This window comes from Phalacrocorax carbo, chromosome 8 (assembly GCF_963921805.1).
Source record: "Phalacrocorax carbo chromosome 8, bPhaCar2.1, whole genome shotgun sequence".
Taxonomy (NCBI): Eukaryota; Metazoa; Chordata; class Aves; order Suliformes; family Phalacrocoracidae; genus Phalacrocorax; species Phalacrocorax carbo.
Genome location: NC_087520.1, coordinates 39,047,726 through 39,064,262, shown reverse-complemented (window position 1 = coordinate 39,064,262; position 16,537 = coordinate 39,047,726). Strand labels below are relative to the sequence as shown.

Below are 16,537 nucleotides of genomic sequence, written 5' to 3'. Positions count from 1 at the left end.
GAGGATAACAGCAAAATGAAATGTCTGAAAAACACGATAGTAGATCATTACATTTTGTTTTGAAAAAAACAGGATGTAATTCAATAAGGGCAAATACAAAGTACCACATTTGATAGGAATAATCAACTGTTCAAGCACAGAATGCAATAAATACAACTATAGGAACAGTTGGCAGCTTCTTCAGAAAAGGATGAGGCAACTTTAGCGGAAGAAGGGGAATATGAGTCAATATGACCATGCTGCTTCACAAACGACAATCACAATGGGATATATAAAACGGAGCTGTGAACTAATCCTGTCCTATCCAACCCAAATAAACGGTTAACTAAAATACTATGACCAGGTTGGATCATCACATATTTGATAGGCAGGGCGGGGTGGGGGGGGAGGAAAACGGAGAAGAAGGTTCACCAAAAATTCTGGAAAGCAACAAAAATGACAAGAGATGTACAAAATGTTATGAAAACATGCCTTACCAAAAAAACCCTGAAGGAACCTGATCATTATGCTGAAGACGCCTTACAAAGACAGAGTGATGTAGTTTTCAGGAGTGCAGAAAGTAACCGAGGAAACGAGCTATTCATCATTTGCTACACACAGGACAAGAAGCAAGTGCTCCTTGCTACCACTAGTACCTGTTAAGTTAGATGAACTTTGTACAGCATGGCTAACGGACTATAATGGGTTGTCCAGGGAAGCTCAAGAAAAAAATTAGGTACTTATGAGAATATCATGTATCTGATTCCATCTTTAGGTAGCAAGAAGTTAGGCTAATTCTTGAGGCCTTTTCCAACCCAGTACTCTCCCAATCTGGTGGTACTTTAATGCCAAAGCAAAAAAGGTTTTTTCAGGTAGAATACTGTAGTAGAATCCCTACCACGGAATCACCTCTGGGAAGAGACAAATAGTAAGTATTGCACACTTGTAGTGGGGAGAGAAGGCAAAGAGAAACTCAGTCCTTGCAAGATTTGCATTGATTTTAGCCTTGATTTGTTTTGATACACTTCCATCAGCTGAATGCAACTCCAGCATCTTTCTCTTCTTCAGTAAAAGGTCATGCTGCAGTTACCAACCAAACACAAGCTGATATTGCAGTGCCTAAATGCTATTGTCCTAGTACAGCCGCTGAAGAATGTTATGAATGCAGTTATGGGAAGCTAAAAAAATACCTTAGAATTGGGTTTCCTAGAAAATCATAATTAGCTATTTCAAGCCACACTTGGGAAACATTTATTTGTAAAAAGGATGCATTTTGCTAGACCCGCAGCCAACTTCAAGTATACTACAAAAGGTGGTTAATGTAAAAATCTGACTTCTGCGCAGCTACAGCACAGCTCATAGGAATTGACAGCAACTTTTTTTATCCCACTAGCACACGCTAGTGCACTGGGGGGAGCACAAAGGGCAAACACCCAGAAGAACAAGTGAGTGTTTTTCTTCGTCTTATTCAGCACTAGCGCTCCTGATTCTGAGACACCAAATGCTTTCAGCTCACACTTGTTACTCAAAGATCAGCTGTTTAAGGACTGCTAACTTGTTTACTTGCAAAGTACATCTCAAATCCAGCCTGAGACTACTGTGCTTTTATAAACTTAACCATTTGGCGATAAGATCATGACCACTATGAATAAGCATCTAGTTCACCAGCAACAAGGAAACGAGTTCACAGCGCAAAGAGCACCACATACCTGACATTGCCAGGGTGACTGGTAAAGGTTCAACTACAGATAAGCATTTTAGTCCTCATGAATACTCAACTCCACTCTTCTTTCCTTAAGATGACTCCCTCTAGGAGCTGAGTGAATGATGCTAACAAGATGCTGAGGAGCAAAGTTCAGTACTCTTGCTTGTACACAAAGTTTTCATAGCCTACAGAATTTCCTTGTGAGAAATGTTAAATTAAGCAAGAGTAATAAACCTCATCAAACCTCCCTTCTCCCTCCACAAGCCCAACCAAAACAAAACAAGATTGTGAAGGCACTTGCCAGCTTTTATATTTTTATTGTGCATTTCATAAGTGCTTAAAGATACCACACAAGACTGTCTGCATTATGTTGTCCGTATGTAGCATGCTGCACAGTAAGACAGACAGGCCCCCAAAAGTTTTCATATTCTAATTCAAACAGACAAAAATTAGATAAAATAGTATTATTTCATTATACAGATGGCAAACCACAGAAAATTTCTTAGATCACACAAAATAAAGGCAGAAACTGAAACCGTTCTTCCAAATCTGTATATTAAGTCCATCAAAAATACCATGTGCTTTTGGCAACTCTAAAAAGATTAAAAATTCTATCAATCTAGTTACGGCCTGTAAACTTCAAAAGATTATTTCAAAATAAATATTTAGTAAGTTCCCAATTCAGAAGAAATTCAAGCGTGAATTTCAATCAAATCATAGGTACAAAGGGAATAAACAAAACCCTTTTCCCTCCTTCAGTATAAATTTTGCCAGACCAGTTAGTCATAGGTTACTCTTTCTTTCATACAAGGATGTATATAAATTCATTAAGTTATTCTCAGAGGATGAAATTAAGTTGTCAAGATCATAATCAACTTCAAAGGTAGGTCGCTTTCCAAAAATTACGAGAGCAAGAAATACAGCGAAGTGTGCAGTAAGGCCCCATATCTTGAATGACATTTTATGTTCGTGGTCATCATATATAAAGCAGTGTATCTGTCTGAAGTAACCAGATGAGGTTTTATAAGGCAAGGTCTTGTAATTTAAGGGCTTGACAAAGTACTCCAATGGCACAACAAAAACATCGCTCACTTCATCTGGATTAGGAATGGCCTGGAACGTATCCTCTATAAATCCTACAACTGGTGTTACCAAGTGATTCATCTAAAAGAAAAAACAAACAAACAAACAAACACGCCCAAACACTAAGTTTGTACCACGTAAAAGAATGTTTTTTATTTGAAAATTTTGTCTCATCAAAATTTCATTTGTTGCTGCTTGTGTCCATTGCCTCAAGAAGAGTCTGCTATCATCTTCTCAGTAAGCACCCCCGAGGTACTTGAAGAGAGCAACTAGATCCCCTGCTAGCCTTTCTCTTCTTCAGGCTGAGCAAACCCACTTTTCAGTCTCTCCTCATAATCCACGTACTCCAGCCCCCTTACTCTCTTCATGGCTGCCCACTAGGCTCTCACCAGTTTACCACTGTCTTTCTGGTACTCCAGTGTTTCCCTAACTGGACATGGTACACCAAACGTGGTTGCACAAATACCATACTCAAGAGCAAGGATCTCTCCCCTTCGCTCCACTTGCAACACAGGCCGCGCACTTGAAGGAGCAGTTGTTATTTACAGTTACAGGTTTGAAAGGGCCATCATCGACCTTACAAAAGAAAATAACCCAAGCTTATTTTCTAATGATATGCTGACTTACTCAGTTTATTGCTTACTTTATCAATTCCGGGCACAAGCCTACAGATAACTTCCACCTTCTCTGGCTGGAGTCCCACTTCTTCTTTAGCTTCTCGGAGAGCAGTATCAATTTCATCTTTATCAGTTGCTTCACTTTTACCTCCTGGAAAACACACTTCCCCTGGTGATCTTCTCAGCTAGAATTTAAAGTACTACTATTAAATATAACAAGTTTTGCATTTCTTCTTGGATCCACACAGACACTTGTTCATATTGCAGAATCACTTCATGTTTATCTTTCCAGACAAAGAAGCTGGAAATGATGGCAAGAGGTTTCTGCAGATCAGAAGAAATGCACCTTATCAAGAGCTATACAAGAAGTTGCACCTATATCTAACTAATCCATATGCCCTCACTACCAGAAATACACGCATCCCTTGTACAGGATTGTGTAACTCATACTACGCGTTCTGCTTTAATACTTTTCATCATCCTGCTTGCATGAGAGACTGGCAGATCAATCTAGTCAGACAACTTGAATAGTGAAGTTAAAATACTCAAGGTAAAAACAAGAACTCCTAAAACACACATTTAAATAATGTACCTTTAAGTACATTAGAGTAATAGGCTTGTGCATCAAAGATTAGTTAGAAGCCCATTTACAAGCAATTTATTAGCAAAGTAACTGTAATTATTATGGCCTTACAATTTCTAAGCAAGACCCCAAAAAACTTCCATTTTCCTGCAACAGAAACACAGACAAGTAAATCATCTCTGAACACAGGCAGTTTATCAGGGTGGGGGGTGGAAAAACAAGAGTTGTAAAAGAAAACAAAATGCCAGCAAAAGAGTTCTGGGGGACTTAGGTTGTTGCTTTTCCTTTCATATATGAAAGTGAAAGAAGAGTAATATTAAATGCAGATTGAAAAGTCACGTTAATAAAAGCTGTGATGCACTGTCAGTTTTCTTATTTACATCACAGTGAACAATCAAAATTTCATTTTCTGGTCTGGAAGCCAGCTTTTGGTGTCACAAGTTTTTGCGTACCCAGCATTTTTCTGGCACGTAAGTAATGGAATCATCGATGTATAAAAATACCTGCTTGCCGCCTTGGGCGCACTACCTGCTGTTTGAAAAGCAGGCCCTAGAACATGTTGCAAGGATGGGACCCGTGCGAACAGGAGGGTACGAACAGGCGGGTTTCCCTGGCAGCCACCTCGCCGATGGGGCGCTGGCGTCCCTCAGCCGGCTCGGCTCTGCGGCGCCCGCCCTGCGCCTGAGCCTGGGCCTAGGCCCGCCTCACCTACCTTGATCGACCTGACAGTGAGCAGCAAGTGCAGCTTCCCCTCCCGCACCATCAGCGGCAGGAGCACAGAGGCTTTGGGCAGCGGCAAGTGGGAGAATTTGCCTCCGACATCGAACTCCCTCAAGCGGAGCCTGACTTTCTCTTTTATACTCTGTCTGTAAGCAAACAGAAAGGAGCGCCGTGACAGCCCAAGGCTGCGCCCCTGCTCCCAGCGCCCCACAGGCAATGGGGAGGTGGTTTTCCACAGAGCTCGACGTGAGAGGCGCCCAGCACCCACCCCCCCCGCTGCCCGCCCCATAGGCCTTCCTCCCGGGTTGTCCCCGCAGCTGGCGGGAGCGGCGGGTGGCGCTGCGGCAGCCAAGGAAGGGCGGGGGCCGACCGCTACCTTTCCAGCTCGTCCTCCCGCTCCGCAGCCGCCATCTTCGCATACCCCGACAGGAGAGCTGACCTGCCCCTCCTCCCTCCCCCCCACCCCGGGACCGACGGCCGGTCCCTCCAATCAACACTCGAGATCGCCGGACTCTGCCGCCTGATTGGTGGCGGGCGGGCCGTCCGGCCACGCGCGAGGGGACCCGCACGGGACGGCGGTGCGCGGCGTTCCCGCTCTCGGGCGGGCGCGAAGGGCCGGGCGGGGCAGGGGTTCTTTCCCGTGGCCCCTTCCCCTCCGTGGCCCCTTCCTCCCCAGCGGTCGGCCACAACTTCCTCGGGCCGCGTTTAGCTGGGGAGGGGCGGTGTTAGCTGCCCGCCGTCGTCGTCCCGCTGGGAAAAAGAGAAACCCGCGGAGGAGTTCGGCGTCGCGCCCCGCCGCGCCGAGCATCGGCCGCATCCCGCCCTCAAAGGGGCCAGAGTGGCGGCAGCGGGCGGCTGGCGCTCGGCTCCGGTGTGAGCCGTTCCCCTCGCTTTCGGTGAGGGGCCTGGTCATGCAGACGCTAGTGTTCCCCTTTCCCGCGCTTTAAGGGGCGGGTGACACGAGAGGTGACGGCCTCCAGCTCTCGGGGCTCCGGAGGTAGAAAACAGTGAGGCGTCGGAGTCTGCCTAAACTTGGTGCAGCTTCTGGGCAGTAAAATTTTAACTTCCAGTTCTCATTAGGGACACAAAACTAGCAGAAGTAATTTCCTGCTATAATGGTTTATCATCCAGCCTTAACAGGTAGTAATCAGTGTTACCTGCATTTCGAGTAACACAGTGGTACAACCAACACGTGATCCTGCTCCTCTAAAACCAACACACCAAGTTAAATGGAATGTGTAAGAGCTGATCTCAGTGTGGTTACCTTAATGTTTGCTTTTCTTTTTTTTTTGATTGCATTAAGCTAAAGAACCAAATGTGTTTTCCATGTGGCACGCGCTTCGTATAGTTGACGTAATTACCCTCAAGTCCTTAAATGCTTATTCAGCTCTTTGTTCCACAAAGTACTTTGTATATATTTACCCTCACAAGCTCACATGTGAAAATAACTGCGGTTTATATACAATCACACAATGTGTTACTTCATATAGTAAATTAAAACCCCAGCATGTATGTGTCCTGCCTATGTCCCCGGTGATTCCTGCAGAATATAATATCCACTTTATGGCCAGTGTTCTATTCAGGTTTCACTGAAAATCATTCACCTTTAAGCTGTTTTACATAATCATTATAGGAAAAATACATAGAATAGTATCTTTAGAAAATGCTGTAGTTCTTCAGTGAAGAGTGTGATTAGTAGATTATTTCTTATTATTCACCCACACAGCTGTACATGCCACTGAACTGTTGTTCCAGAAGACTGTTGTTATCAGATTCTATATTTCTCTTTGGCTTTCTCTTTCAGAATGCAGATATGCTAAAAAAGAAAAAAAGAAGTAGTACAACTTTAGTCAGTCTTTACTATCAAAGAAAATGCAAGAATGATTTTCAGTTGTATACCTAGCATTGATAGGAAAACACACCAGAACAGTAATCTTTGCAAGTTTAGTTGCAAGTTTTACTACTTGCAGTAAAATTAAGTTGTTAATATTGTTTCCAAGTTCATCTGTACTTTATAGATTTGTATATTCTGAGGTCAGGTTTGTTCAATTACTGTATCCTTCTTCATATTATTTTGCAGTAGCATAGATCTGTTATGTGTCTTTAACAGAACAGGTTTGTTTTATTAAAAAGACTTTCAAGGGAAAAGCTTTTCCACTTTACCGGATTTGAGAAAGTGCTTTTGAAAACTAAGGAAGGAAAAAAAGATCAACTCTTTCTATCAGTTAATGCTCTTCCCAAGTCTACTACTCAGTGAAGCCTAGGGAGACTATAATGGAACAAAGGAAAAAAGATCTTGATGTACATGTTATATGGTGTAGGAAAAGCCTTCACACACATTCCACACAGAGCCATCTTAAAGACTTGGCTAAAAAAGAGAAACACGGTATTTCACTAAGACAGGCAAACATCAAATCAAACCCACATTACAAGTGACTTTCTTTTCAGATGGGGCCAGTGGATTGTACGCTGCCAGCCGTCTTGGGAGATTCAGAATACTGTACAGCACATCTGGGCCATGAGACTTGTGAAGTAGATTCATAAAAAGGTAAGGCATAAACAAGTTCTTACACATTCACATTGAATTATCAGCTTGGCATGTTAATAATGTTTTTGCCCTTTTAATGGAAGTTTCTGGTCAGATTTAAGTTTTGTAATTGCTGAGAAGCTCCTAGAATAAGCTAATACTGTTGCTGGCTACCTGTGGTAACAGTCATACACGTAACAGTCAGGGCACACATGCACGTACTTACGTTTAGATCTCTGAAGTATTCATTATAATCAAGAGCATATCCAACCACAAATTTATCTGGAATTTCAAAGCCTATATCTGTAACAAAATGCAATTCTTTTTATACTTGGGTGGTGTAAATATCTTGTACACAGTTTGTATTTAACACACATCAGCTTGCTTTCAAGGTACTTAGCATGCTGCTTTAAAAATCAGAGCTGTAAGTTGATGACAAAGGTTAGACTGTACCATGTCCATCAGTTAGTAGTACAATTAAAATGTTAAGAGAATACTTTTTAAGAACAAAATAATTATTTAAAACTTACTGGGACAGGGAGACAAGGAGTGGTATTTTACTTGTGTAAAAGTAGTCGCACTGCAACTCAGTAGGGATTTTCAGTTTGAAAACAAGTCAAGTTTAATGCAAAGTCAAAACAAATGCCTTTTAGGGTCAAAACCAAACAATACAAAGTTAAGTGTTGATTCTGGTTTTGGTGTTTGGTAACAAATAGCCAAACCTGCGCTCAGACCAACCAAGGAAAACAAAAAGAAGGTGATCATGAGGTTTCAGCATGGGATAGCTGGTCACCGGTTTACAAATTTTTATGTATTTTCTCCCCATTTCTCTTGGCCTTCCTGAAACTTATATGCCAGTTTTCAGACTTACTGCATGAAGTGAAATTATGAGATCATATTTTGGACAACCAGAAAAATGTGGTACTTACAGTCTGGTCTGTAAACTGGACTTCGATGTGTCCTTTTAACGAGCAGGCTGTAAGGCAGAGCAGAGAAGGTTATGTTTTTTAAAATATGTATTGCTCTAAGCTGTATACGTCATTTCTCCTACCCCTCCCCATAAGTTTCTACAATCATGCAGTTTTAATTAAACACTGAGGTTATTGTAACAGAAAGAAGTAATGTTCAGCCATATCATTGAGGAAGAAGCAAAGGCTCTGATCTAGGTTCATTCTGAAGGTCCAGATGACTCTATTCTTTTACATTTAGTTCAATTTAGTTCAGTTCTGTATCCCAAATCATTATCTTTTCATGTAGCAATTTATCAGCAAACTGAATAGCATAGACAGGTAAGCAAGTTCAAGTGGCATGTGAAGATCTTAGTGGGGAGGGAGAAGAGGACAAGCCATTCAAAGTCACTATGATTTCTTCTGGAAAGTCATATCCATTCTTGCTTTTCCTGTGCGCTTCTGAAGTAACTGAGAACTTCCTAGACAGTGACTAGGAGGAGCATAACTGGTACATAAAACAAGAAGTGATTTTTCAAAGGATCATGGGTACTTGGCATAGACAGGGATGTTTCCAAAAATCCCTTTTAGAGATCATCTAAAAGCAAATCTAGAATGCCACTTGAAGTCATCTTGCAAGTGGTGACAAACTCTTAAGATTCTAAAAACCCGTATGACTGAGGATATTAAGAAAATCTCTGAGTGTTGTCATTCTAGTATTGAGGCAACTGAGAAGGTGTTAGGAAACCTATGGAAAGAGCTGAATTTCCTTCAAACACAAGGAGGTGAGAAACAGGGAATCCATCAGACTTTATGGACTATGCAAAAAGATCCAGGAAACCTGTTTTACTCATTTTAACAATAAAGGTGGTAATGCATATGTAGGTTTCCCAGTTTAATAAATAGTTTTTCGCCAGCTGGATAAGGATTGCTTCCTGGTTTTAATTCATCTTCACCCAACTTCAAACCAAACAAAACCAAACCAACACCCACCAGCATGCACTGACTATTCACCTACATGATTTTACTATATCTTCTTGTTACAATAGATTGGGAAGGGGCCATATCATTATACCTTACAACTTTTACCATCTTTGGTTCGTTGTCTTTTAGTTTTGAAAGTAGCGCCTTCATTGTTCTACCAGTCTCAATAATGTCCTTGAAGAGATAAAAAAATAAATTATCCCCTGAGTCTGAAAGAAAAACCAGATTGCCAGTGGATTAATTTAAAGCAGAAAAACCAGTCAGCAACCCTGGCAGCACAGTCACATAATTAATTGTTGCGTTATATGCAATAGGTACTAACTTGCAAAACAGGAAGAAAAAAGTCCATGTTGCTCCCTCCTCCCACACTCCAGTCTTTACTTACCTCTACTACTAACACATTCTGGAAAAAATCATGTAGGGAGAGAAAGAAAAGAAAATATTTACATGGTGACATTCAGTGAATTATACAGCCTGGAAAAGTTGGCACTACAAACTTCAGTTACAAGTTGCAATTGGTTTTCAAAGGAGCTTGTCACTTAGCTAACTTAGATTATTCTCGTGCTTTCTGAAAAGTCTTTCTGTAACTATTTATGCAAGTATAAAATATTGTGAGAAAGCCACCTATGTCAGGTTCTATATATCAGGTTCTATATGTTATTCTATGTACAGCATATTCTGTACATATATTCTATGTACAGCAATAGCACTCTAGAACCATACTGCATGAGTCAGTTTAAGATGGTTCATTTCTGGGCACTGTGGGATAAAATGTGGAATAAGATCTTTAGAAGCATTCACTACGGATCGTGTTAAGTTTCCACTGAGATCAATGGGAATTATTATTTCAAAGCATAGCATTTTTAAAACAGTGTAAAGTAGCAGCCGATATGTCATATCAAAATCTTAATAAAGGTGGACTTCCTGAAAGATACACAAAAACTGTTCTCTGCCTTAAAAGCTGAGGATGCTAATTCGTACCTTCCCGCTTAGTGTAAACAGTTCCTCACCAACAATACTGATTTTTTCTGTAGGTGAATCATTCTAGAAGGAGAAAGAAGAGAGGGAAGTCACATAAAACATGCTCAAAGTGTTATCTTGTATGTGTATGAAAGGTGTGCTGCTCTTGCTTTTTGCCTATCAAATGACACTTACAACTTTACACTCCTTCAGTAAAACAGCTTTTAAGTAGCTGAGAGCAAGAGGAGAGAGTGAAGTATCAGTGCAGACAGGTGTTTGTGTGGAACGAGAGTACATCCATATTCATGGAAGAGACACCATAGCTTTCAGCTATTTTTGTTACCTCAAATTTATTTTAGAATTCCACGAAAAATTTCTATTGTTTTATGTTGTATTGAGCATGAGGTAAATTTTGATCAGTGCACACAGCCAGAAAAAAATACCATAAGTCATTGCTTTACATCAGTTGGTTCAGGCCAAATATGATTGGTTCAGGCAAAAGATACCTGTTTCCCAATGCACAGATCATGAAAACAGGTCTCTCTGATATTATCTATAGGAATAAAAATTAATGCAGAGAGAGACAATAAGCAAGTCTCTGATGCTAAGCTCCTCTCCATACTCCCTCCCACCAAAGGGTGCCATGGTAAAGGCAGAGTAAAACCTTTATGGAAGCTTTGGGCTGGAGAGGAGGATGTTGGAGACCTGACCCTGGCTTTGTCATGTTGAGTGTTCTGCTGTATGTTCATGCTAGTGAATATACAATATCCATCTGACTGTTGGGGCAGATCAGCAAATCAGTTGCTTTTCAGTGTGTAATGAATTAAGTTGCTTTGAACAGGATATATGCATAAACTCAATTTTTTTGTGGAGTTTTTGTGTAAACTACCAGTATTCAGAATGTCAGTCTATGGGGAGAGTCAATTTTCCAAAGAAAAGAAAGTTGCTTACGCAGTAGCTTTTTATTCTAACAAAATCCACAGTAATAGGCACAGATTTATCACCATTTTGATTTAGTGCTTTTATATGGTCCAGCAAATCAGCAAAGAATTTGTAGCCTCCTTTAAGGACACAGAGTGCAACAATGTGATAGCTTCCCATATCTTGCATGATATCTCTAGCCAAACGTTCTGTCCTGGAAGGAAAGAAAAACCAAATCCTGTAAAGTGTTTTGTGTATCATATTTGTTTGTCCATATGTTAAGCAAAGTCCAAGGTAAAATTTTGATCTTGCTGTTAAGTATTTTATAACCAGCAAATTGTGACCACATTAAGACATAGGAAAGTTAGTTACAAATTTGCAGTTCACAAGATGATGCCTAGTCCAGTTGACATACTGTTGATTTGATCAATAATCGAAACAATGCAGGATAGGAAAGCTTAAAGATATTTGAGATAACATGGAGGCTTAACTGGGGTTGTAGAGGAATCCCCTCCATAAAACTCCTCTCGTGTTAAACTCCAGAACACAAGTGTTACAGCTGCAGGGTTTCCATGTTTCTCGTGGGCTATGCAGGGTGGGGCACTGGTCTTTTCATTTGGAGGGAAATGGATCATTGGTATCACTATCACTACCCTCTGTCGGTTACCCTCATACCTGTCCAGGATGAGTCCATGAGGAATGAAGACTCTTTCTAAATCTTCTTCATAATGCTTAGGAATGCAAAATAGATTTTTATTATAGCCACTTTCTTCATCTCTTATCTGCAAGTGGAAGGGAAATAGGTCTAGGAGTAAAGTCAGAGCCACACAGGAAAAAACCTTCCAGTCTCTGATAATACAGAGGAAGACTCCTCTCCCCACATCCACACACCCCCAGTAATGTGTCAAAATAAAAACATATCTGAGAGTTTTTGAACTTTCTAATAGAACAATTCACAATCTGTGTGATAATTCAGGAGCTAGTGTGCTTCTCTGAGATGTGAATGGGTAGATAACCACTTCATCCTAGTCATTATAAGAGAAGTTCTCAACCATCGTCAACTCATAAAAAACCCAAAACAACAACAACACCCCTCCCCCATTGTATTCTCCATCTCCCTTTCTGCAGAGCACAGTAACTTGCTAGCAAAAATTAAAATTTAAGGCAAGTAGATTGGGATTACATCTTGATCTCCAGTCAGCAGATGACTTTAGGGTACTGCAATACCTTGACCATCATTTTCCATTGTGTAAAAGAGAAAGCTGTCTCCTAAGTGTGAATTCACAACTGAACTTTTAACAGGGGTAAGGTCATACCAACAGGGGAGATGGCTCACCCCAAAGGAGGAGCTTAAGCTTTGCGATGGTAGTGGGAAGAGAAGCTGCAGAGTCTGCCTATAGGTGGGAACCAGAGACCTGCTGAGTTGCAGATCAGCTTGTTGTGCTGTTTGCCCTGCTAGCAGATGCTCCTCAGCATGGCTGGGGAGAGGCCATAGCTACTTCCCACAGATCAGGGCCTTAACCCTTTTGCCATCAGGCTTTAGAATTACAGTTCTTTTTCCAACATGGTGGCTGCTGCACCCAGAGTGTGTCTGGGTGTCTAGAATTTACTTATTCTTCATTTGGGCTTCTCTCTGACTAGTCTTTTGACCCCAAACAGATCTGTGTCTTTGGGTTCTACCACCCTTCAAGACCATAATGGATGTTTTGGTCTTTGCTCATTTATGAAGTGGAAGTACAAAAGCAGGCAAGAAAAAAATATAATGACGTAGAAACAATTGTGAATAAGAGGGCTAATATGTAAGTATTAGAAATAAGTTAAGAAAAAACTCAAATTAGTGATATGTCTCACATCTAATATTGTCCTTAATTGTTAAAAAATACAGAACTAATTGAAATAAAAATTCAAAGCTGGCTCAAAGCGTTAGTGAAAAATAGGTTAACTACACACCAGTTGCATTCTACAGGACTCAATATAGTATAATTCAATATATGAGTGCTGCACTGTGCAGATTTCTTTGGTGAAGCACGTGTTCCTAAATGCATATAGTCTGTTTGTTGAGCAACGAAGGAGATGACTACTTCGGTAGAAGGCAAATTTTTGAAGGAGTCGTTTTACTCAGTGTTTTTGCTGAGACTGTAAACCTTTTTCTCCTCAGACCTGGCATGTGTAACACCCCTCTACCGACTGTGAAGCATCCTTTGATTTGACTAAACAGGCCTCAGACCCAAGGACTCGGTAGCTCACTAATGGACAGCACAGAACTATGAACTAGGCAATAATAGCATAAAGCAGAGCTAACAAACGAGTTAACACCTGCAAACTCTTTAGACAGATGTATTGGTTTTAGTTCTCTTTTTTGGCATAGGAGAGATGAGTTCTTAGGAAGAGAGGAAAAATGGACTGTAGGGAGCAGGAGTGGGTATTACTTGCAAAACCCACAGCAGCCACAAAAATGAGATAACCAATTACTGCTGTTTATTTTAAATTGGCCACAAACAGCCCACTTCAATTAAAGATAAAACTAGAGAGGCAGGTGTTAACAAGAATTTCAAAGAACAGATTATCATAGTACAAGGCGACACATACAGAATCTCATCTTGGCTGAACTAACTGTATTCTGGAAGTACTCAAAATTGATAGGCTTTGAAGTTCCAAGTTAGACTTATAGAATAGCCTGCAATCGAGCAGTGTTTAGTGTCAGCAGTACTATTTTACCTGGTATAGTTACTATTTTCTTCATGGCTGAAGTCAGCAAAGTGAAAGCTTAGGTGAAGGATTGTTTTCAAATTAAGTTTGCTTATGGTTTATTAATCTTGGAAGAGATACTGGCAGTTACACTGGTATGAGCTGCAGATGAGGCTAGACAGTAGCATCTATGAGCAGGCTTTAATGCAGCGCAGAACTGCTTATTGTTGTTTGAGTGTTATATTAACCCGGGTGACCAGTTTGAAATGGGCTAGTTTCTGCCTGTGTGAGGTTGCTAGTGGTGACAGACAGAGCACATACAGGATATAGGATTCTGTCAACAAGAAGCAGTGACGATAGGACATAATTAGATGCATTGGTCCAAGGTACAAGTGTTTATTTGAGACTACTGGAACATATAAGCATAATTTTCATTTGCAGTACAGAAAAAGCACTTTTAAGGATAGTCACTGGCATGATAAACAGTTTAAAAAGTGCTATAGGGTGGTTTTGGTTTTTTTTTTTTGCGGGGGGTGGGGCAGGGGGAGGTTTCCTCCAAGATTCCTCATCTCTATTGCATTTTGCTTAACTGCAACTTAAATGCAATGACTAGGCTACCTGTGACTGGAGCAGTTTTTCTTTTGCCCAGTCATAGAATGGTTTGGGTTAGAAGAGACCTTAAAGCTCCTCTAGTTTCAACCCCACCACCACAGGCAGGGACACCTTCCACTAGACCAGGTTGCTTAAAGCCCCATCCAACCTGGCCTTGAACACTTCCAGGGATGGGGCATCCACAACTTCTCTGGGCAACCTGTTCCCCCGCCTTACTACCCTCATAGTGAGGAATTTCTTCCTAATCTAAATCTGCCCTCTTTCGTTTTAAAGCCATTACCCCTTGTCCTGTTACTACATGCACTTGTAAAAAGTCCCTCTCCAGCTTTCTTGTAGGCACCCTGCAGGTACTGGAAGGCTGCTATAAGGTCTCCCTGGAGCCTTCTCCAGGCTGAACAACTCCAGATCTCTCAGCCTGTGTTCATAGGAGAGGTGCTCCAGCCCTCGGATCATCTTCATGGCCCTCCTCTGGACTCACTCCAACGGTTCCATGTCCTTGTTATGTTGGGGACTCCAGAGCTGGACACAGCAGTTCAGGTGGGCTCTCACCAGAGCAGACTAGAGGGGCAGAATCACCTCCCTCATCCTGCTGGCCATGCTTCTTTTGATGCAGCCTAGGATACAATTGGCTTACTGGGCTGCAAGTGCACACTGCTGGGTCACATTGAGCTTCTCATCAGCAAACACTCCCAAGTCCTTCTCTGCAGGGCTGCTTCTAATCCATTCTCTGCCTAGCCATACTTAATGGACTTCAGCCTTACAATTTGCTTTTGCAGTTATAATTTGGGCTTTCATCTGCACAGGGAGTTGAAGTTCAGATTCATGCTGCATTTGATGAGAGGGATCACAACTGGTTCAGCTCAAGTGAGGGATGACCTTTGTCCATGTTAATGTCACTAATGAATAAAGGTAATCTTGAAGCAGACAGGTGTGCGTAGTGATTATTGCTTATAGCTACTTCAACAGTGCAGGTTGATATCTTTTATTTGATAAACAGCTGTGCTCATTGAGCATGCTATTTTGTGCAAACAATGTCTGCTACATTAATATCTTGCTTGTTGCTATGCGTGAAGCATTTTTTAAGGTCTGCTGAAAGGTTCATGAAGAGAACCTTAAGGCTTGCATCAGTTTGAGCACCACATCACCATAGCAACATGCTGCATATACCTTACAGGCTCATAAAAGTGTTTGTTTTGTGGCACTTGCTAAATAATACAGCAGCATCCCATTATAATAAAGCAATCTACTAAACTATCACACAAAGTCATTAAATTTTTAAGTCATAAGTATATAACTTGAGGAATTAGTTGTTTAATTTAGTTTCAATATCATCAATTGTTCATTCACTGATGTAAGTTTCTGAGCTTAAGGGGGAAAAAGCCAACAAGATGAACGACAGCAATTATGTACAATAAAGAGATTCATAAATAAGTATTGTTTGATCAGCACAGAATGAAAGAATATGATTATAGGTATATTAAAGTCAAATAAATAATGTCATAAGTTTGTAAAAAATTTGAGTCTATTAAGGTGCCCCTATTCTGAAAGCCAGTTTTTCCTCCTGAGTAAATACAACAAGGCCTTTCATTAGTCAGTATTTCTACTGTTCTATTATTTTTGCAGAAGCTAACCTCTCCCCCACACCCAAAGCTCCCTTCAGTCAAATAACCAAATATAAGTACATTATGCTTTCTTACCTGCAGTCCATGAGCCATAGTCTTACTTTGAACTATGCTATCAGAGAATGAATTGGTACTATTACTGCAGTTTGTCTTGCACTATTTTCATCTTGCAGCCAGATCATGACCTGCTTCTAAAAAGGTCAAAATGGCTATCCTTCCTACAGGAAGCATTATTTCCTTTTACTAATGCATTGACATCACAATCCCAGGTTCTTACTTAATCAGATTAACCAGAAATAAAATAGGCATTAGCCCTGCTGCTAATCAGAGTAAAGATATGGAGAATGAGGGAGGTGCAAAAAGGATGCACATTAATCAAATTAGTGGGAAGGACTTGGTAGGGTAGTAGGTTTTTTATTGAAAATATGAATGAGGTGTTTGGTTGTAGCAGATGGTAGTTGAGTGGTGTATGTGTAAAAGGTAATGTTATATACCAGTTTCTTACACAATATTTGCACATCCATTGTTGTGATAAAGTCCACATCTTTTTAAAATTCTTGTGCTGACTTTCTGTCAAAAATAATTTTTT

At 40.8% G+C, this 16,537-nt stretch overlaps 2 protein-coding genes across 2 annotated transcripts; both read right to left on the bottom strand.

Annotated features, from left to right (window-relative positions):
• Nucleotides 1-1,981: 1,981 nt before the first annotated feature.
• On the bottom strand, nt 1,982-5,126 carry NUDT7 (nudix hydrolase 7). Its single transcript, XM_064459617.1, has 4 exons — nt 5,064-5,126; nt 4,680-4,833; nt 3,411-3,569; nt 1,982-2,848 (listed from the first exon to the last, which is right to left on the bottom strand). Exons 1-4 carry the CDS (start codon nt 5,096-5,098, stop codon nt 2,468-2,470), a joined length of 729 nt encoding a protein of 242 aa, XP_064315687.1. The 5' UTR covers nt 5,099-5,126; the 3' UTR covers nt 1,982-2,467.
• A 1,069-nt stretch (nt 5,127-6,195) lies between these two features.
• On the bottom strand, nt 6,196-16,041 carry LOC104040799 (hypoxanthine-guanine phosphoribosyltransferase). The gene is made up of 9 exons (XM_009502010.2): nt 16,024-16,041; nt 11,702-11,808; nt 11,057-11,240; nt 10,127-10,189; nt 9,531-9,548; nt 9,237-9,319; nt 8,144-8,190; nt 7,441-7,517; nt 6,196-6,503 (listed from the first exon to the last, which is right to left on the bottom strand). The coding sequence occupies exons 1-9, from the start codon at nt 16,039-16,041 to the stop codon at nt 6,456-6,458; spliced, it is 645 nt and encodes a 214-aa protein (XP_009500305.1). The 3' UTR covers nt 6,196-6,455.
• Nucleotides 16,042-16,537: the final 496 nt, after the last annotated feature.